Source organism: Mirounga leonina, unplaced genomic scaffold, assembly GCF_011800145.1.
Source record: "Mirounga leonina isolate KUSES-001 unplaced genomic scaffold, KU_Mleo_1.0 Mir_357, whole genome shotgun sequence".
Taxonomy (NCBI): Eukaryota; Metazoa; Chordata; class Mammalia; order Carnivora; family Phocidae; genus Mirounga; species Mirounga leonina.
The window spans coordinates 15,784,169-15,806,762 of record NW_023270702.1 but is presented as its reverse complement, the minus strand read 5'-3'; the positions used below and the strand labels follow the sequence as shown (position 1 = coordinate 15,806,762).

At 36.1% G+C, this 22,594-nt stretch overlaps 1 protein-coding gene and 1 long non-coding RNA gene across 2 annotated transcripts in view; both read left to right on the top strand.

Moving 5' to 3' along the window:
* The window catches only part of LOC118027118, a 278,436-nt gene that overhangs the window by 174,722 nt on the left and 81,120 nt on the right, over positions 1-22,594 (top strand). The window lies entirely within an intron of this gene.
* On the top strand, positions 21,229-21,856 carry LOC118027117 (peroxiredoxin-1-like). Its single transcript, XM_035030330.1, has one exon. The coding sequence runs from the start codon at positions 21,257-21,259 to the stop codon at positions 21,854-21,856; it is 600 nt and encodes a 199-aa protein (XP_034886221.1). The 5' UTR covers positions 21,229-21,256.

Below are 22,594 nucleotides of genomic sequence, written 5' to 3'. Positions count from 1 at the left end.
TTCCTCCCTTCCTCCCTTCCTCCCTTCCTCCCTTCCTCCCTTCCTCCCTCCCTCCCTCCCTCCCTTTCTTTCTTTCTTTCTTTTCTTTCTTTCTTTCTTTCTTTTCTTTCTTTTCTTTCTTTTCTTTCTTCTTTTCTCTTCCTGCCTTCCCTGCCTTCCCTGCCTTGCCTGCCTGCCTTGCCTGCCTGCCTTGCCTGCCTGCCTTTCCTTCCTTTCCTTCCTTCCTTCTTTTCTTTTCTTTTTTCTTTCTCTTCTTTTCTTTCCCAATTAAATTTCATTAATATCAGTCTGTTCAAATTTTCTCTTTCTTTTTGATTCAGTTTTGGAAGATTGTAGGTTTCTAGGAATTTATCCATTTCTTCTAGGTTGTCCAGTTTTTTTTCAAATACAATTTTTCATACTGTTCTCTTATAGTTCTCTGTATTTCTTTTTTTAAAAAGATTGATTGATTTGAGAGAGTGAGAGAGAGAGAGAGAGAGAACAGCAGGGAGTGGTAGAGAGAGAAAGTCTCAAGCAGACTATATGCTGAGCATGGAACCTGACATGGGGCTCAATCTCATGATCCTAAGATCACAACCTGAGCCAAAATCAAGAGTCAGATTGCTCAGCTATACTACCCAGGCACCCCAGTAGTCTGTATTTCTGTGATACCAGTTGTTACTCCTCCTTAATTTCTGATTTTATTTATTTGAGTCCTCTTTCTCTTTTTTTCTTGATGAGTTTGGCTAGAAATTTATCAATTTTGTTTATCTTTTCAGAAAACCAGCTCTTGTTTTTATTGATCTTTCCTACTTTTTTATTTTTTAGTCTCTCATTAATTTCCATCCAACCTTTGTACTTTGTTTGCTCTTCTTTTTCTAGTTCCTTTAGATGTAAGGTTAGATTATTTATTTGAGATTTTTTCTTGTCTCTTGAGGTAGGCCTGTATCATTATAAACTTCCCTCTTAGTTTAGCAGAAGCAGTATCCCAAAGATTTTGGATCATTGTGTTTTCATTTTCATTTGTCTCTGTATTTTTCTGATTTTCTCTTTGATATTTTAGTTGACCCATTGGTTGTTAAGTAGCATGTTGTTTGCCTTCCATGTCTTCTTTTTTCAGTTTCTTTCTCGTGATTGATTTCTAGTTTCATATTGTTGTGGTCAGGGAAGATGTTTGATGTGATTTCAGTCTTATTAAATTTTTTGAGACTTGTTTTGTGGCTTAACATGTGATCTATTCTGGAGAATATTCCATGTGTGCTTGAAGAGAATTTGTACTCTGGTGGTTTTGGATGAAATGTTCTGTATATATCTGTTAAGTCCATCTTGTCTAATGTGTCATTCAAAGCCACTGTTTCCTTATTGATTTCCTGTCTGGATGATCTAGGCATTGATATGGGAAGTTAAAGTCCTCTACCATTGTATTGCTGTCAATTTCTTCCTTTATGTCTGTTAATATTTGCTTTTTTGTATTTAGGTGCTTTTATGTTAGGTGCATAGATATTTACAATTTGTTATATTTTCTTGTTGGATTGATACCTTTATCATTATGTAATGCCCTTCTCTGTCTCTTGCTATAGTCTTTGTTTTAAAGTGTATTTTATCTGATATTAGAATTACTACCCTGGCTTTTTTTCCACTTCCATTTGCATGGAATATCTTTTACACACTCCTTCACTTTTAGTCTGTTTCTTTATGTCTGATGTGAGTCTCTTGTTATTTGATTGGAGCATTTAGTCTATTTACATTTAAGCTAGTTATTTATAGGTATGTACTTATTGTCATTTTATTAATTGTTTTCTGGTTGTTCTTGTAGTTTTTTCTCTCTTTCTTCTTCTCTTGCAATTTGATGACTTTTTTAGTGTTATGCTTGGATTCCTTTCTTTTTATTTTTTTTGTGTATCTATTACACTTTTTTGTTTTGTGGTTACCATTGGGTTTATATATAATATGTTATGTATAGAGCAGTCTATATTAAGTTGATGATTACTTAAATTCAAACACATTCTAAAAGTACTAAATTTTTACTCCCCCCTACACATTTTATGTATATGATGTTATGTTTTATATCCTTCTATTTTGTATATCCCTTGACTAATTTTTGTAGATATAATTGATTTTACTACTTTTATGTTTTAACCTCCCTACTTGCTTTATAAGATTAATCTTCTACCATTATATGTTTGCTTTTATTTATGAATTTTTTTCCTTTCATAATTTTCTTATTTTTAGTTATACCCTTTTATTTCCACTTAAATAATTCTTTTTAATATTTCTTGTAGGGCTGGTTTAGGGGTGTTAAATTCCTTTTAACTTTTGTTTGGGAAAGTATTTAATCCTTCAATTCTCACTGATAATCTTGCCAGGTAGAGTATTATTGGTTGTAGGTTTTTTTCCTTTCAGCACTTTGAATATATGATGCTACTTTCTTCTAGACTGCATAGTTTCTGCTGAAAAACTAGCTGATAGCCTTGTGAAGTTTCCCTTGTATATAATTTTTCTTTTCTCTGATTGCTTTAAGATTCTCTTTTTATCATTAATTTTTACCATTTTAATTATGTGTCTTGATGTGGACCTTCTTGGGTTCATCTTGTTAGGTACTCTGTGTTTCCTTCTCTAAATTAGGGAAGTTTTTGGCTATTATTTTTTCAAATAATTTTTATGCCCTTTTCTTCTTTTCCTAGTGCAAATGTTATTATACTTGATGTTACAGAGTTCCCTTAACCTATTCTCATTTTTATTATTTGTTTTTCTTTTTGCTGTTTGGCTTGATTGCTTTCCATTAGCCTAGTTTCCAGATTGCTGATCTCTTCTTTTTGTTTTTTAAAGATTCACTTACTTATTTGAGAGAGAGCAAGAGAACGAGTGTGCATGAGCATTTACCCGGGGGGAGGGGCAGAGGGAGAGGGCGAGAGAGAATCCCAAGCAGACTCCTCCCTGAGTGTGGAGCCCCATGTGGAGCTTGATCTCATGACTCTGAACTCACAACCTGAGCCAAAAACCAAGAGTCAGCTGCTTAACTGACTGAGCCACCCAGGCACCCCTGATTTGTTCTTCTTTATCCTTTAATCTACTGTTGATTCCTTCTAGTGTAGTTTTCATTATCGTTATTGTATTCTTCAGCTCTGATTGCTTCTTTTTTATACTTTTTAATCTCTTTGAAGTTCTTACTGAGTTCATCCACTCTTATCCCAAGTCTGGTGAGTATCTTTATGACTATTACTTTGAACTTTTTATCAGGTAGTTTGCTTATATTTGTTTCCTTTCAACTCTTTCTGTGGTTTTGTCTTGTTCTTTCATTTGGATCATATTCCTCTGTCTCATTTTGTTTTACTCTCTGTGTTTTTTACTATATTTAGGTGTGACAGCTGTGTCTCCTGGTCTTGAAAGTAGTGTAGAAGAGGTCTGTGGTGCACTAGAGTGCAGTCACCTCTGGTCACCAGAATCAGTGCTTCAGGAGCATCCCCCATGTGTGCTGCATGTGCTCTTCTTTTGTGGCTGAACCACAATACTGTGGGCCTACTGGTTGTTGGGGCTGGCTCTCAGCTCAGTTGGCTACCGTGATCCTGATGTGGGAGGGCAGGGCTTGTTCTCTGTGTTGCCAGGTGGAAGGCCTAGCTATGGAAACTGCAGATACTTTGGTGTGTGGGATGATCTCCCCACCTTTCTAGGGTAGAAGTCACTTTTGAGTGGTCCTAGTACTGGCTGGGGCTACCTGCCAAGTGTGGTGAGGCAGGAGCTACTTTGGAGGGATGTCTGCCAATGCAGGCAGTTTGGTTGGGGTGGGTCTGCAGGGGAACACTGGGGCAGGGCACACTGTGCTAGCAAGATGGATGGAGGGTATTAGAACTGGCTTCCACAAGCATCTAACCATCTAGGGCAGGGCAAGGCAAGAAAAATGGCACTCTTCAGCACTTTTGTTCCTGGAAAAATCTCCTGCAGATCTCTAGCACCCATCATAAGATTAGTCAATAAATCTCCTTCACATTTGCCCCAAGCACTTTTCAAACTGCTGCTCTGTGCTGCATCTCACCTGAGTTATTTACTGTCTGTCTCTTTAAGGGTGGGGACTCAGTTTCCTATCACCTTCTGGTTCTCCTAGAGTGAAGCCTCACTAATTTTCAAAGGCAGACATCATGGAGACTCATCTTCCCACTGCTAGTCCCCAAGGATGGGGGTGCCTATTTTGGGGTTTCATCCTGTCACTCCTCTGTGCTTGTAATATCTCTCCTGTTTGTGGTTAGTCACACAACGGGTTTGTTTCCTGACCATGTCTCTACAACTCCTACATTGTGATGTGGCTTTCTCTCTACAACTAGCTGTGGAAGGTCTCTTTTGCTAGTCTTCAGGTCATTTTCAGATTTAGTTGCATAGACGTAATTGTTACCTTGGTGTGTCCATGGCAGCGAGCTGAATCAGGATCCTCCTTCTTTACAATCTTCTGCATTAGTTTGTTTACCTATTTTATACCTTTTTTTTTTTTTCCTATATGAAGATTTCTGTAATAGAACTTCAGGGAAAAAATAATCAGATTTGGGGATCCTATTAAAAGTCAGGCATCTTGCTGTGTTCCTACAAGCTCTTTATTTTTTTTCTTTAATTGAACTATTATGAAAACTTGAGGCTCATTTTATATGAAATAGTTAAGACAGCTGACTGCCTTCATTATACCTGGGGGAAATGCACAAGAACTGGATTTTTCCTTTCCATTCTGCCCTTTACCTCCCAGTCAAGAAAAAAAAAACATCATCGTAAAAAAAATTCTTTGTGCCTTCATTCTGATGCCTATGTCTTATCTGATTTAAAAGAGTGCTGCACGGAAGAAGAAAAAGTTATGCACATGTTACTATAAAAAATAATGTTAATTTCCATTTGTGTTCATGTGGAATTAGAAAAGTGATCATTTCATGATTATGTACCTGCCTATTTCATTTGATACCATTAAGCTAACAATTTAAAGCTTGAAAAAGAAGCTGCTTATTAATATGAAAAACAAAAGCATCTTTTGGTTTGTACTGGCATGAAAATAAGTGACTAAAATTATTAGCAATGGTATTAAATTTTGACTGATTATTGCTCTCTCCCTAGTGTCCTAATTCCAACAACGCTTCTATCACACAGAGAGAGTGGTCCATTGAACCTATCAACTTTGTTATCCAACACCCTTCTCTTAAACTCCTTCCTAGAGCAGATCCAGACTTCATAGTGCCTGAAACTTTTACATTTTAGGGCTTTTCTTAGGATAAAGAATAGGGAATGTAAATATAAAATTAGGGCTATAAATGAATCTTGGATATTCTAAATATAACTAAGTATTTTAAGTAAAAATGGGAAAATTATTAACTAATTGCAAATTGTACAGAGTTGAAAAATAGCACAAATAACAAAAAATAACATGATATTAACTATTTGACTCACCCTTAAGTGGTTTTTATTCAATACTTCCAGTTTCAAGTTCTAAAATTGCTTCTTTTTATGATAATGGTATTGTAATATAATTTTCTATGGAGAGATTAGAAAGATATTTCAGATATTCTCCAGTATGGATTTTCAAAATTTATTTTGTTATTGATAACTCATAAAAATAAATTTCAAATTCACAGATTGTAGTAGTAATACTAAGTGATTATTAAAAATTGTCAAATGTGGTGAAATCTCTATTGCATTTCTTTCATATATAAGCTAAAGGATTTAAATTAGGCCATCCACTTTGGCTCCATACATTTCTCCTTCTTTATTGACATTTATCCAGGTGTAAATGCTGTAGGTTACTTTTGTAACTCAGCATGGCCATTGGCCCAATACCTTTGTGTCAGGTCCCATGGTATGTGGTAAGAATATTCCTAGAAAACATTTCTATAATGGGATACCTAACAAGTACTAAACTATATAAATGTGACTTTAAAACACATACCATATCACACTAATTATAATATAAATAATGTGTCTTCTATTCATTTTCCCTTTATGTTGATTCAATACTACATCACACAAACAGCAGTGAAACAAAGGGCTAGGAGGAGTAAAATGAAAAAAAAAAAGTATAAAGGGGAGAACTTAAATAATTTTGGTTAAATATCTTCTTATTATTTTTAATTACAATCACAGGTATTATCACATGGCTACAGCCTATCCAGGGCCTTGGGAGGAGATAGAACAAGTCAGGATCCCTGAAGTTGAAGCTTCCTTAGCTTCAAATTAGATTCACTTCACTTTTTCTTCCCAGTACCCAGCCTAAAATCCATGACCAATTATTAGACTCATTGCCTTGCTAATACCCTCTTTCTGTCCTCTTGCTTAATAATATTAGCTTGGCCAAGCCCTGGTAAATTCAGTTCTGCGTGCTCCTACAGAGCTGAATCGTCCTGGAGAAAACCAAATGGCCATACTGATTAGTCCCATTTAAAAGTCATAATTTTGTGAATAAGCTGGCCCTAGTATTTCCTGGGAATCATACGTATTTGCCAGGTCCATTCACTCATTTACTTTCCTAGACAACAATTTCATACCTTTTCTCCTTCCCTCAAATCCCTGATACCTCACGCCTTCACTCACAACTGATAACCTAGCTTCCTCTTACTGAGAAAACAGAAAAAACTAAGAGGGGCTCCAAAAATAGTCACCTACTTATCAGCATCTGTAACCATAATTCTGTCTTTTTCCTGATACTATGGTGAAGTATCTTTGGTCCTAGGTAACAACTCATAGCCTCACTTGAGAATAGTATCTCATCTTTTCTCACTTCTTTGCGATTCACACTTCAACCACTGTCTCTTAATTCTGCAATATCAGCTTTTCCTGTTTGCTGCATCTGTAATTTATATTTCCAATCTATAAATATATATTTATTTACCCAGAGTTTTAGATACTTATAACTAGCTTTCTAGTCAAAGTCTCTTTTTAGATGAGTAATAGGCATCTGAATTTTGTTTCTTTTCACTGATATTTCCTCCTCAAAACTTCTACCTAATTTGGTATCCTTCTCTCTGTTAGTGAAACTCCATTTTTCCAAAAACTCAAGTCTAAATGCTGGAAATTGACCAACAGTATCTTTTTCTCCCAATGCCCATCCAGTCCTTTAGCAAATTTATTGACCTCATCTTCAAAATATAGTCAGAATTAAATTGACTATGACCATTTCCTATGCTATAATCCTAGTTTTTAACCACATCTCTCTTCTGGATTAATGCAATCATTTGCTTACCACCCTTACCCAGCTTCACTTTATTTTGTTTAATTCATTTAAAGTACAAATCAAATTATGACACTCCTCTGTTTAAAATCCCTCCACCATCCTCATGCTTTTCTAAGAGGAAAAGTCAAAGCCCACATAATAACCTACAAAATCCTAGAGAGTCTGAACCCAATGCTTCTTAGACCTGTATCCTATTGTCCCTCTTACTCTGGCCTCATTCTTATATCTCAGGTACCCTCCATTTCAAGGGACTTGGTACTTGCTATTTGTTTTGCCTGAAAAAGTCTTTCTTTAGGTACCATTCCCTTTCTTCCTTTATTTTTTTGTTCAAATATCACCTTCTCTGGCAATTCTGTTTAAAATTCTACCCTCCAATTTTTCTTTTACCCTTTCCCAGTTTGGTTTTCCTCCATAACAAACTTATCACCATGTAACAAGCTATACATATTCAAGTTGTTGCTGTTATTGTTTTCTGTCACCATGCATTCTAAAGTTAATTCCATGAAGATAGAAATTTTTATTTATTTATTTTTGTAGGAGTGCTGACAGTATCTTTGTCCCTCCATCTTGTTCATATTCACTTGCTTATGTATTCAGGGCTCTTGAACATTAATATACATACCTTAGAAATGGCCCACCAAAGCTGTGGTAGGGGGAGCCTTGTTTTGGTTTCCCATGAATCTGTTAGAGATAACAAAGTATTTCCCCTTCCAGATGCATAGGGAACCACCAGATCTAATAAAGGTTAGCTTAATTAGGTACATGCAAACCCTTTGATCTCACTACAATTCACCACCACCCGCCACCCCCTATGTATCTCCTTCCTCTATAAAATCTGCAGATTAAGGTCTGGGTTTTACAGAGAATAGCTGCTTAGCTCTGGATTGTCACCTGCCCCATATCTTCCTGTCAGTAAGTTACCCTGAATAAAACTCGAAACCGCATGGAGTTTTCTGGTCTCCACGTACCTTCTCAGTTCAAGGGATCCTTTAATTTCCCTCCTCCACCTTTTAACATTTCTTTATTACAATTATCACAGCATTTAGAATTTTTCTTAAAAGATATTTGGCACTAAGAGTTTTTAAATGAATGTGTGAATAAAAAATTAATCTTAAAATGACACTTGGCATATTAAAAGAAGTTTAAAAAGCTAACTTAATGGACAAAACAAACATTTTAACAGAGATAGGTGAAAAAAATAAGATTATTAGAGACTTACTGCATATCAGATACCAAGTTTAATTCTAGATGAAAGAGCTCATTATGTTAAAAAAGGTAAAAGAAAATTAAAAAGATAACAGCCATCAAATCTCTGATTGGTGGGGAGTCTTTTATGTATAAAAGCAAATAAAGACATATTAAAAAATATTTTAAGGCCCCTGAAACTATAAAGCAGGAAAATATTGATTAATATGATTACTTCTGGATATACATAAGGAACATAGCCAAAATTTAAAACAATGTTTAAAACAAGTAAATAAAACTTTAATGATCTAAAGTAAGATATTTAAAAAAACCAGAAGCTAAATAAGTATAGGAGATACATAGAAATTCAGAAAAAGATATTTATAATTACTAGAAACAGGATGTTGCCTGAGTGCTAACTTTTGACATGGTTCTTGGAAAACATATCTGCAACATTATCAAGAGCATATTTTGCTGTATACTTCTGTAGTATATTGAATAATGAATAGTCCCTCCCCTCATGTAACGATATGTCCACCTTGAACCTGTAAATGTGATCTTATTTGGAAAAATGTCCTTGCAGATATAATTAAGGATCTTGAGATGAAATCATTATGCATTGGAGTGGGCTCAAAATCCAAAGACAAATACTATAAAGAGAAAAGAAGAGGGAAGGACACACAGAGGAGAAAGCCACGTGAGAATGGTGGTAGAGATTTAAGTTATAGGAACCATAAGCCAAGGGAAGCCTGGAGTAACCAGAAGCTGGGAAGGGCAAGGAAGGATTCCCGCGAGAACCCACAGAGGGAGTGTGGTCAAGGTGACACCTTGATTTTAGACTTCTGGCCTCCAGAACTAAAAGAAAATAAACTTCTGTTGTTTTATGTCACCTAATTTCTGGTAACTTGTTATAGAAGCCATAGGAAAACAATATGCCTTCCTAGACCTGTGTGGGCTCAGAAAATAAAACAAAGCATCTTCATAAAGTGCGCGTGCGTGCACACACACACACACACACACGTGTCCCCTTTTTTCCAATCTGAGGTGGGAAATGTCACTTATATGTTTTAACCAGCATTCCAGTTTTTCAAGAGTGTTTGGTTACTTTATGATATGTTTGCTAGTGTTCATGTTTGGCAGGTGTCCCTTGGGTCTCTAATGTTTCTGCATATTTTGTGAGGAAGCCATAGACTGTTCTTTTTTTAGACTATCTTTTCAGAGCTACTTTAATAGAAAATAATCTTAGAAAATAAAGATGATTTTTCCTCCTTACCCTGCCCCCCCACCAACCAGAGGAAAGGGCAGGCATGTTTACTACTCATTATCAAAGATTTGGTTCTTAAGCTCAGGGTTTGTCTTCAATAGCACAGCGCTCTCTGTGTGCAGGTGTCATCTGGCCTTCCATATGTGGCTCTGTGATAACTGGGGTTTGTGGCCCAGTGCACTGGGGGTACCCAGGCTACTGCATTTGTCATGATTAATAAATGGTCTGTCTCTGATCCGGGTGTCTCATATCTTCTAGCAGCATCCATAAAACTGTGTCAGGCTAACTTGTTAGCTTGTAAGTAGTACAAAATCTTTTTCGAAGAGTCTTCTTAATATGTATGCCTGTCAAACATGCATCTGTTTGGCCTGTGTCTAGGTTATGAGTTCATGATTAACAATCTATTAACAGTCTACTGGGCATTATTCCCCAAAGGGCCCATAACATCTCATACTGGACATGTTCTGAAATTGAGCTCATAATTTTTTTTCAAGTACTTTTTCCCCCTCTTTGAACAAAAACCTCAGTTAATATGATTACTGTTTGACTCTTCTTTCTTCTGCTTCATAAAATCTGCTAATACTCCCTGTTAATTTTATTTCCAAAATTGCTTGCATATACTCTTGTCCATATCCTGTCTCTGCCCTTGTATTAGTCTAGGTCTTTGAGAAGCAGATATCAAGCAGACGCCAACATGTTCCAATTTTATTAGGGGAAATATATGACAGAAAGTGGTGATAATTCTAGAAAGGCTGGAAGAGCCAGCAGGTCATGATACAAGATTGCCCTGGAGTAAAATAATAAAGTTTGGGTGGGAGTGTCGAAGAAAGCCATAAAGTTTGAGAAAAGTTGAGAAAGCCATGGAGGACTCGTAAGTCTAAGCCAACCCTCAGAGGATCCTTATGTCTCCCAGGAATGGGCCTGCCTTAGTATTCCTGCTGAGATCTACAGTACTCCTAAAGCAGTCTTTGAGGAGCATGAGTTGACATAAATGCCCCAGTGGTTTACCTGAGTCAGTTACTTTTCCCTCATCTGGAGATGTGTGAAATACTTTTTCCTGGTTGTGACACCACTCATGCAGGTTTTTGTGGTGTTTTAATAGTGGTTTTAATATTTAGCTTTATCTAGAAACTCTGTGTGAATGTATCCTAAAGTGTGTTGCTAGAATTAAGTTCCTCAAGTACAAATCTGACCACTTCTTTGTAAGAAATTATGAACATGTTCTTATTACTGCTGTACTTTCATGTCCCATCCCTTTAAAGTAATGTGCCTACCGCAGTATTTCAAGCAAGAATATCCTGAGCTCTACTCTCAAATTCAGTCAGTTAATTTGGCATAGCAACAAATTTTTGGCTATTTTTCTTGTCACTAAACAAGTGACTTAAACAAAACTTTATAAATTTTAAGGTTAGGCATCAGAGTCTCCTTGTACAATTTCTTCTACCTGGTATTTTAAGTTATAAAATTACAGCCTTTACACCTAGAAGTCTCTTTGTTAGGGCCTCCAAGCTCTTCTGTTCACCTTATCTTCCACTCCATTCCTCTCAGGCATTCTGATTTTGATGTTAAAATCTCTGCAGTGGCATGTCTGACAACTTAATTAGATCTGCAGACAGCTCTTGTGAAAAATTTCTTCCACAGGACTTGGGACTTGAGTGCATATAAAGGTACACTTATATTCTCATGGTTTTTTGACAGTAATTAAGTATTCATCTAAAAAAGACCTGGTATTATTCTCTTCATAAATTTCATATGGGTCATACTTTATATATGTCTGCTTACTTTAATTATTTCTAGTTTTTTTTTAATATAATAGGACTGCATTTTTAAAGATTTTTTATTTCTTTCTTGCTTTTAGAATTTTTCTCTTCTAGCATTTATTTTCATAGTTTCTATTTTCCCCAAATCTTAATTGTCCTCATTCTCAGTTATCTAAAGAATTTAAAAATAAATGTAATTATATTTTACTGTTTTCAAATTTTGATTATAATCTAACTAAAAATTAAACCTATTAAATACAGAAGTTAATAAAGTTGATACTATATTTTCAGAGTATTTTACTAAAGTATTCAAAATCATATATTAAAAATGAATAGCAGATTATAATTAAATAAGGAAATGAAATCAAATAAAAATTAAAAAATGCTTTATTTAATCTTTGACATTTTTATTAAATCTTATTAAGTATTTTCAGAAAAATAAAACCTTTACAGTTCAGTGAACATGTTACCAAAGTAAAAAATGCTATTACACTTTGATTGTTCATTTTATTTTTCAACTTGACTGAGCCACAAGGTGCTCACCCATTATTCAGGGTGTTTCTGTAAGGGTGTTTCTGGATGAGATTGGTGCTTAAATTGGTTGACTGTGTAAAGCAAATTGCACTCTTTATTGTGGGTAGGCCTCATCCAATTAGTTGAAGGCCTGAGTCAAAGAAAAAGGCTGACTTTCCCCAAATAAGTGGGAATTCCTTCCTTCTGCCTGATTACCTTCTAGCTGGGACTTTAACATTGGCTCTTCCTGGGTCTGGAGCCAGCCTTAGTACTCAAAGTGTATCATCAGCTCTCCTGGGTCTCCAGCTTACCATTCACCCTGTGAATATTGGAATTAGTCAGCCTCTGTAATAACATGAGGTAATTCCTTATAACAAATCCCTGTTCTCTCTCATCTCCACATCCATCTATATCATGTATATCTACTGTTGGTTCCGTTTCTCCAGAGAACTCTAATACATTCTTTATGCACATTATGTCTACATTATAATACACACACATTCACTTATGCACATAGATTTAAAAATAAAATGCATTATTTAATATTGGAAAAATCTCCTTGACCACTGCAGGCCATTGTTATGGCTACTGTGCTAACTTGTGTGTACCCTGGTATCACAAACTGGAGTACCAAAAAAATAAGAAAGCATATGCTTGACACTGTACTTCATTATGCAAGGATTTATTACATTCTTGCTATCTGAGAGGAAGGATGTGACAAGTTAATTAATTTGTCTTTTATCTAAGCACTTCTATCACACAACTTCTCTCTACAATGCAAAATAGTGTTTGTCTACATCAGTGACAGTAACACCATCTGCCAATCTCTCTGGGACACTCAGATGTAGTGTTTTGTTATGAGGATCTAGAACAAGAGATATGGAGAAGTATTCCTTAGGACTTAAACAGCATAAGTCACAGGTGCAAGGATGTAGACTGCATGTGAGTGCTGGCTGGTGGATCCCAAGTGGACATAATTTGTGTGTGTGTATGTGTGTGTGTATTCATATGCCCATGATTTCTGAGTCCCTTAAAAATGATGGACCTAAATCAATGTCCCTCTTCCCTGGGTGTTGTGATGGTAGTGAGAGAATTAGCCCATAAGTTTACCAACTTTGTTGGAGTTTAAAAATTTTAGGGCATAACATTAGGTTCTTTCTAGCTATACACTGAATCTTTGTGTTCCCCCCAAATTCATATGTTGAAATTTAATTTCCAATGTGATGGTTTTTGGAGATGAGGCTTGGTTAAGTGATTAGATAATGGGGGCAGAAGTAGTACCTTATAAAAGAGGCCACAGAGAGCTCACTAACCACCTTTCACCATGTGAGGTTATAGCAAGAAGATTGCCATTTATGAGCCAGGAAGCAGACCCTTAACTTGGACTCCCCAGCCTCCAGAGCTGTGAGAACTACATTTTTGTTGTTTATAAGCCACTCAGTCCATAGTATTTGATTATAAAAGTCTGAAAGAAGCTGTGATTCTGTAAAAGAGAAAGCAGACCTCTTTTGGGGTAGATATTGCATTACTCTTAGTGCTTCAATGGTGAGCAACAGACACAATTTCTAATATTGCAACCACTACAGTCTACTGATGTAGACCCATGTTAAATGGATGATTAGCCTGAGTTTGTGTTAGTAACTATATAGTAAATTCTAGTTGGACAGTCTAACTGGTAGGGCATGAATCACTGCTATGCCTGGGTAGGTGAGATAGGATACAGGTTAGTTTCCACTAGATACACATACAAATATTAAAGAAGGTGATTTCCTAAAGAAGATTCTCCATTTATGAAGACATCCTCTGTTATGAGAATTAACGTTTAAGAGAATATCTGAACAATGAGTATGAGTTAGTCATGCCTGGAGTCTTACATTTGAACTTTATTGCCACATAATTTGTACTTGGAGCCATGAGTATATACGAGAGCCCTAGTAACAAAGAATGAAGTAGATATCAGTGAGAAGAGGGTCAAGGACAATTTTAACATTTTGTCATCAGGCTAACAAAACTGAGGCACACTCGCCAGAAAACATAGTTTGATTTAACTGATTAAAGTTGTTTCAGAGTTTCCTTGGCAAAGCCTGGGTCCTTAATCTAGTTAGTTGAATTATGAATTGTGCTTTTGTAGCTCTGTAGATTTTTGAAGGGTCATTGTGCTCTGAGGACTGATTGTTCCAAGTGTTTCACCATAACTCTAGGACAAAAATAATTCACACACATTAATGAAATCATTATCATTAGGGAAATTTTGGAACAAATCTCTGAGGGAGGATCAACAAATAAGTACATCAGTTAAAAGAGTTCAACACCAAAACTATATCAATGATTTGGAAATGATGAGCCAAATATAACACATTTAATATGTATTAGTGTAGAGTTCAACTCTAGGGTTCAAGAAATAACTATAAAACCTAAGAGGATAAAGTGGCTCAATAGCATCACATACAATTTAGATATTTCAATTTCTAGTAAGTTTAGGGTGAGTCAACAGTAAGAGATGGCTGTCAAATATGTTAATAAAATTTCAAAGTCCTTGGGCATCTGGGTGGCTCAGTCGGTTAAGCGTCTGCCTTTGGCTCAGGTCAGGATCCCAGGGTCCTGGGATCCAGCCCCACCTTGGGCTCCCTACACAGAGGAGTCTGCTTCTCCCTCCCCTTCCTACTTGTGCTCTTTCTCACTATCTCTGTCTTTCTCTCAAATAAATAAATTAATTAAATCTTTCAAAAAAAAAATTTCAAAGTCCTTTAATGAGAACACAACCTTTAGAATGAAAGAAGTAGTGTTTGTTTTTTTTTGAGCTTTACACAGGCAAATAAAAGGTACAATGAAACTGGAAAACATTTAGAAGAGAATTACAGGAATGATGACAGTGCACAGAACCAGAAGATAAAAGAGAAAACTCAGTTGTCTTTAACTGTGTGAAAAATTATCCTGAAAAATTAGATTAGACTTGTTCTTTAGGTCCTGGCTTCTATTTAGATAAGGTTGTCAAGAAAGGAAATTGCAGTATGTGGCATTTTATCAGAGATGGAAAGGAGATGATGGATTTAGCAGAATAAAGATCCAGGGGGAATAAGTACCATTTGAGAAAACAGCAACTGTACAGCCTGAGGCAGAAAGGAAGAAAGGGTCTGGAAAAATAATATTCCACACGCAAATATTATGTTACAAATGTTGTGTGTGTGTGTATACACACAGATATATTTAACTATATGTGTGCTTTAAAAAATCTTTTCACCAGGGTGCCTGGGTGGCTCAGTGGGTTGAGTGGCCGGCTCTTGATTTCAACTTAGGTCATGATGTCAGGGTCCTGGGATCAAGCCCTGAGTTGGGCTCCACACTTCATGGGGAGTCTGCTTGAAGATTCTTTCTCTCTCTTCCTCTCTCTCTGCCCCTCCCCTCCACCCTGCTTATTTTCTCTATCTCTCTGAAATATATAAATCTTTAAAAAGAAATCATTTCACCAAAAACAAACCTAGAGTCTTAGGTTATGGATACACACTCAAAGTAGAAGAAAGATGACATAAAGCACTTCAACAATGATGTCACTTCAAATTAATCAGGGCTGCTTTCCTATAGGGTGGTTCAGTGAGGGCAATTAATCCTTTAGATTGGTTTTCTAGATTCTATCTTTGGAAACAGCACTAGTTTATTAACTAAAAGGTAAAGTTGTAATGACTAAAAGTCTTCTACATCCATTTAGGCAAAATTACTAATTCGAGTTTATTTATTTTTAGTCTTCCTATTTCACATAGAAATATGCACTAAACAGTTGAATATTCAAAGGCAGATTATTGAAGTTTATCTGCAAATATTTTCTCAAGTTTTCGATTGACATGCTTATCACTGCCTTTGCTAAGTTAACTCCTTTGTTAATATTGTCTTGCCTTCTTTGTTCCCAGAAGATTATTTCAAGATAATTTCCTTATGTGAATTTTAATCATAATTCTGTAGTCAAAAATTACCCTTTTCTTAATTATAATTTCCTGAGGAGAGCCTTAAAGATTATATCAGATTCCTTCTCAGGTGTGAGTAATGCATTCAATCTGATTAAGACAAAATAATTTAGAATTTAGCAGATGAGATAGTAGAGAGAACAAAGAACAAAAGCAAACCTGTAGTTTAAAAAAAACAACCTTTTTCCTAAAACATAAGTACCTCCCTGATGTCCTATGACCTTTTACAGAATGTATTCATGTGTGTGTATATGTGTATACCAAATCAATTTTCACAAAAAGATTTTGTTAGAAGAGGTATCACATATATTGAAAATCAAAAAACAGATTCATAGATGCTCAACAACTTCACAAAGAACTTGAACCAGTCTTCTTCCAGCTCAAGGTAGTTTCAACTTTTAATAGACCACTTTCCTAGGAATGTTTTACTGAAAAACCAAATAAACCAATCGATTAAGAAGGAAGAATGAGGAGTGATATCAGCGTCATGACAGCATGAGTACTTCCCTTTGTCTCTCCTTTTCAGTTGACAACCAACAAAACATTCATAACCCAACAAAATTTCCTCCGTATAGCACACTAGGCCATTGGGGAGATCCATACATCTGTATATCTGAAGGTGGCTGGATTGCACCTTATGGATGTGGTGGAACTGAAGGAACAGCACAGGAACCAGGGGAGAAGTGGCAGCAGCACCTGTAACCCCAAAGGCACAAGCAACAACAACCAGTGAGCTCTCTGGCAGAGGGGGTGGAGGATAAAAGAGCCCACTCCCAAACAGAACCACCAGTCAACGCAGGTTAGAGAAACCAAAAACTTGTGCTATAGCATCACCTGCTGGAAAACAAAAGAAAGGCCTCTAATTCCCACCCTGAGGAACTGTTAAACACAAAGTAAATAAAACTTTACCTTAATAAAAAGGGTGTTTATTACTTCAAATGCACGGACAGAAGTACATCATCAAACACCATGAAAAATCATGGTACTATCACAAAAATAAAGTAACAATTCTCCAGCAACCCAACTCAAACCAGGGAAGGTTGGGATCTGAGAATTCAAAAATAGCTTTTATAAAGACATTCAATGAACTACAGGAAAATTCAGGAATAAAATAAATGTAAAGAAGGAGTACTTTACCAAAGAGACTGAAATTATGAAAAAGAACCAAACAAATTTTGGAGCTGAAGAACTCAGTGAGATGAATAACACAATAGAAAGCATTGGGAATAGAGCAGATCAGATGGAAGAGACAAAAATAAATGAATTATAGGATAGAAATCTAGAAATGATTCAGGTGTAAAAGGAGAAAGAACTAATATTTTAAAAAGTGAAGCAATCCTACAAGAGCTATCAGACTCCATTATGAGAGCCTACACACAAATAATGGGTATACCAGAAGGAGAAAGGGTTAGAGAGGTTATTAAAGAAATAACAACCAAGAACTTCTGAAACCTGGGGAAAGAACTAGACATACAAGTCCATGAAGCTAATAGATCACTTACTATCACAATGTAAAGACCCTTTCCAAGACACATTATAATAAAGCTGTCAAAAGTCAATGATAGGGGTGCCTGGGTGGCTCAGTCGTTAAGCGTCTGCCTTGGGCTCAGGTCTTGATCCCAGGGTCCTGGGATCGAGCCCCGCATCGGGCTCCCTGCTCAGTGGGAAGCCTGCTTCTCCCTCCCCCACTCCCCCTGCTTGTGTTCCCTCTCTTGCTGTCTCTCTCTCTGTCAAATAAATAAATAAAATCTTTAAAAAAAAAGTCAATGATAAAGAGAATCCTAAAGGCAGTCAGGATTAAAAAAAAAAAAAAGAAGAAAAAAAGAAAAGAAAGTACCTACCAAGAAATTCCCACTAGACTATCAGCAGATTTCTCAGCAGAAGCTCTGTAAGCCAGAAGAAGAGTAGAATGATGTATTCAAAGTACTGAAAAATAAGAATTGACAGCAAAGAATACCCTATCAAGCAAAGTTATTCTTCAGATATGAACAAGAAATTAAAGTTTTCTTAGACAAACAAAAGCTGAGGGAGTTTACCGCCACTAGACCTGTCTTTTTTTTTTTTTAAAGATTTTATTTATTAATTTGACAGAGAGAGAGATAGCGAGAGCAGGAACACAAGCAACGGAGTGGTAGAGAGAGAAGCAGGCTTCCCGCAGAGCAAGGAGCCTGATGCGGGGCTTGATCCCAGGACCCTGGAATCATGACCTGAGCTGAAGGCAGACACTTAATGACTGAGCCACCCAGGCACCCCACCACTAGACCTGTCTTACAAAAAATGTTGAAAGGAGCTCTTCTACCGGAAAAAACAAAAGCCCCAAATGACACAAGATTTTGAGTAAGGTGAAAGACAAACAGAACCAGAAAACTGTAACTCCTTTAGAACAGGGTGTTAAACAATTACAGCATTAAGATTAAAGGGCGAAAAAAGCATTAAAAATAACTATAGCTACTCCAGTTTGGTAAAAAACTCACAGCATAAAAAAGGATAGTTTGTGACAACAAAAATATAAAAGGGGAGGAGGAAAATGATGAGACCTATATAGGCAAATAAAGATAAGTTACTATCAGCAGAAAAGGGACTATTTGATCTGTGAAACATTTTATATTAACCTCTTGATAGCCACAAAACAAAAATCTACAGCAAAGACACAAAACATAAGAAAGGGGAAACTGAAAAAAATCATCATAGAAAACCACCAATCTAAAAGGATAAAAAGGGCAAAAAGAAAAAGAAACAGTGGAGGTACAAGACAACCAGAAAACAAAAGATAAAATGTTGGTAGTAAGTCCTCATATATCAATTATCACCCTAAACATAAATGAACTCATTAATCCAAAGGCATAGAGTGGTTGTATAGATTGAAAAACAGGCCTAATTACATACTAGCTTCAGAAGACTCAACTCCAAAAAAAAAAAAAAAAAAAAATAGACTCAAAGGGTGGAATATGATATTCCAAGCACTTGGTAATCAAAGGAAAGCAGGTATAGCTATACTTAGACAAGATAAACTTCAAGTCAAAAATGGCAGCAAGAAACAAAGAAGGTCATTATGTAATGATAAAGGGTTCAATACACCAAGAAGATATAATAGTCATATATGTTCCCAACATCTGATCACTGAAACATATGGATCAAATACTAATAGATCTTACGGGAGAAATAGGGGAAATACAATAATAATAGGGGACTTCAGCACTCTACTATGAACAATGGATAGATTGTCCAGACAGAAAATCAACACGGAAATATTGGAATTGAACCACACTTTTGAAAAGTGGACTTAACAGGAATATATATGTATAAATTCCATCCAGCAGCAACTGAATGAATACACATCCTTCTCAAATGCACATACAACATTCTCCAGGATAAATCATTTAACAGGCCACAAAACTAATCTTAGCAAATTTAAGAAGATTGAAATCATATCAAGTATCATCTTTGACCACAGTGGCATGAAATTAAAAATCAACAAGAGGAAAATGAGTAGACTTGCAAATATGTGGGAAATAACACACTTGATCAATGGATCAAAAAAATCAAACAGATCAAAAAAGAAATCAAAAGTTAAATAAAGCATCTTGAAACAAATCAAAATGAAAATACAACATACCAAATTTGGGAGATGCAGTAAGAGCAGTTCTGAGAGGAAGGTTTATAGCAATAAGTACATATATTAGGAAATTAAAAAGATCTCAAATAAGCAACCTAATTTTACACTTCAAGGATATAGAAAAAGAAGAAAAAATTAAGCCTAAAGTTAGTAGGAGGAAGAAAATAATAAAAATCAGAACAGAAATAAATATGGATTAGAAAAACAATAGAATAAACAAAACCAAAAGATGGTTCTTTGAAAAGACAGACAAAATTGACAAATCTTTAACTAGACTAAAAAAAAGACTCATATGCATAAAATTAGAGATAAAAGAGACATTGCAACAGGTATTATAGAAATAGAGAAAATTATAAGAGACTACTATGAAAAGTTACATGCCAACAAATTACGTGATCTAAAAGAAATTGATATATTTCTAGAAACACACAACTGGCCAAGAATGAATCAGGAAGAAATAAAAAATCTGAACAAACCAGTAATGAGTAAAAAGATTGTCAGTAATCAAAAAACTCTCAAGATAGAAAACTATATGGTCAGATGGCTTCACTAGAGAATTCTTTGAGACATTTGAAGAAAAATTAACACCAATCCTCCTCAAACTCTTTTAAAAAACATCACAGAAGAGGTACCACTTCCAAACTCATTCTACAAAGCCAGTATTACCTTAATATTAAAACCAGATAAGGATACCACAAAAAAAGTATAGACCAATATTCCTAATAAATAAAGCAAAAATTCTCAACAAAATAGTAGCAAGCTGGATTCAAGAACACATTGAAAGGATTATACATTATGACCAAGGGGGATTTATCTCTGGGATGCAGGGAGGACTCAGCACCCACAAATCAATAAATGTAACTCATCACATCAATAAAACAAAAAATAAAAATCACAAAATTATCTCAAAAGATGTAGAAAAAACATTGCACGACAACATGCAACATACTTTCATAATCAAAACTCCTAACGGATTGGGTATAGAGTGAACATATCTCAAAATAATAAAGGGGATATATGATAAAATGACAGCCAACATCATACTTAAAGGAGAAAAATTGAAAAAAGATTTCCTCTGAGATCAGGAATAAGACAAGGCTGCCCACTCTCACCACTTCTATTCAATATATGATTGGAATCCCAGCTAGAGGAATTAGGCAAGACAAAGAAAAGGCATCCAAATCGGGAAGGAAAAAGTAAAACTGTTACTATTTGCTGACAACATAATCCTATATATAGAAAAATCCCAGAATCATTAAAAAAACCATTGGAATGAATCAATGTGGCAGGTTATAAAATCAATCAGTAGCATTCCCTTACACTAATTACGAAGCACCAAAAGAAGGAATAAATAAACTATCCTGATCACAATAGCATCAAAAACAATAAGATATTAGGAATAAATTTAAGCAAGGAAGTAAAAGATCTGTGCAAATCAAAACTAAGACTTTGCTGAAAGAAATCAAAGAAGGCACAAAAAACGTGTCTTCCCAATTTCTAGTCTTTATTCTGAGCAGGGTATATCATCTGTTGATGAAGGTGGGATTGCATAAGGATGGGAATTAGAAAAGCCTGGAAATGTTTACATAAACAATTTATTGGAATGCAGTACAAAGTCAACTAAAAATAAGTAAAAGATGCTTCACCAGCATTGAAAAATAAATGTAATTTGAAATCTAGGGCTTTGTGGTGAAACTGACTGATGTGTTCTCAGAATGTTCAAAATTCCAGGTCTTCTTCCTGCCTCGTCTTCCGCGTTTTTCTTCTCAGAGCTCCGATAACAAGATGTCTTCAGGAAATGCCAAAATTGGGCATCCTGCCCCCAACTTCAAAGCCATGGCTGTTACGCCAGATGGCCAGTTCAAAGACCTCAGCCTATCTGACTATAAAGGAAAATACATCGTGTTCTTCTTTTATCCTCTTGACTTCACCTTTGTGTGCCCCACGGAGATCATTGCTTTCAGTGACAGGGCCCAAGAATTTAAGAAACTCAACTGTCAAGTGATTGGTGCTTCGGTGGATTCTCATTTCTGTCACCTGGCATGGATCAACACACCCAAGAAACAAGGAGGACTGGGACCCGTGAACATTCCCTTGGTATCAGACCCCAAGTGTACCATTACTCCGGACTATGGAGTCTTAAAAGTTGATGAAGGCATCTCGTTCAGGAGCCTCTTTATCATTGATGATAAAGGTATCCTTAGGCAGATCACAGTAAATGACCTTCTTGTCGGCCGCTCTGTGGATGAGACTCTGCAACTGGTTCAGGCCTTCCAGTTTACTGACAAGCATGGGGAAGTGTGCTCAGCTGGCTGGAAGCCTGGCAGTGATACCATGAAGCCTGCTGTCCAGAAGAGCAAAGAATATTTCTGTAAGCAGAAGTAAGCGCTGGGTCATTTTAGGGCTGGGCTGCAGTGGGTGGCCATGAAAACAAAAGCTCTTTTGTACTGTTGTCACGCTTAGAACATAAGACTTTAGACTCTGTGCAGATGTGGTATGGGGACAGGACAGGCCTTTCCTGCAGGGGTTGGGGAGGCCAGCCTTTCTTCCTCTGGAGAGAAGGGCTTGAGCTGTTATGGGGCAGGCCAATTGTTAGGTACAGTAGTAGGGCATCACTTTTTGTCTTTTGTTGTTTCTACTAAACTTGAACTGATGGAGGAAAAAAAAATGTTCAAAATTCCAGAATAACAATCTAAGAACACTAACATGGCATTTTTAGCAGTAGGAAAGAGGGATTCAAGGATAGGGGCATCCCGGTCTCTTAAATGGTCAGGACCAAAAAGCATCAAAATATAAGCTCTGTAGGAACATGGAATTGTTTAATTCACTGCTGTAACCCTGGCACCTATAATCACATTAGCACACAGTAGTTGTTTAGTCAACGTTTACATCAACGAATCAAAAATCTGGAGAGGAAGACTATTACTGACAATGCATGTGGTGGATATTCTAGGAGACTTTTTTATTAAATTGAATTTTCTTTAAAATATAGTTAGTTTTAAAAATTACTAGTTTGGGATGAACTTGTCCAACGTGTCATTCTTCTTTCTTCTAACTGAACATAATCATCAAATGACAGTGTCAAAAACCTTATATCTGGAAAGGATAAATTTGAAAAGAAGG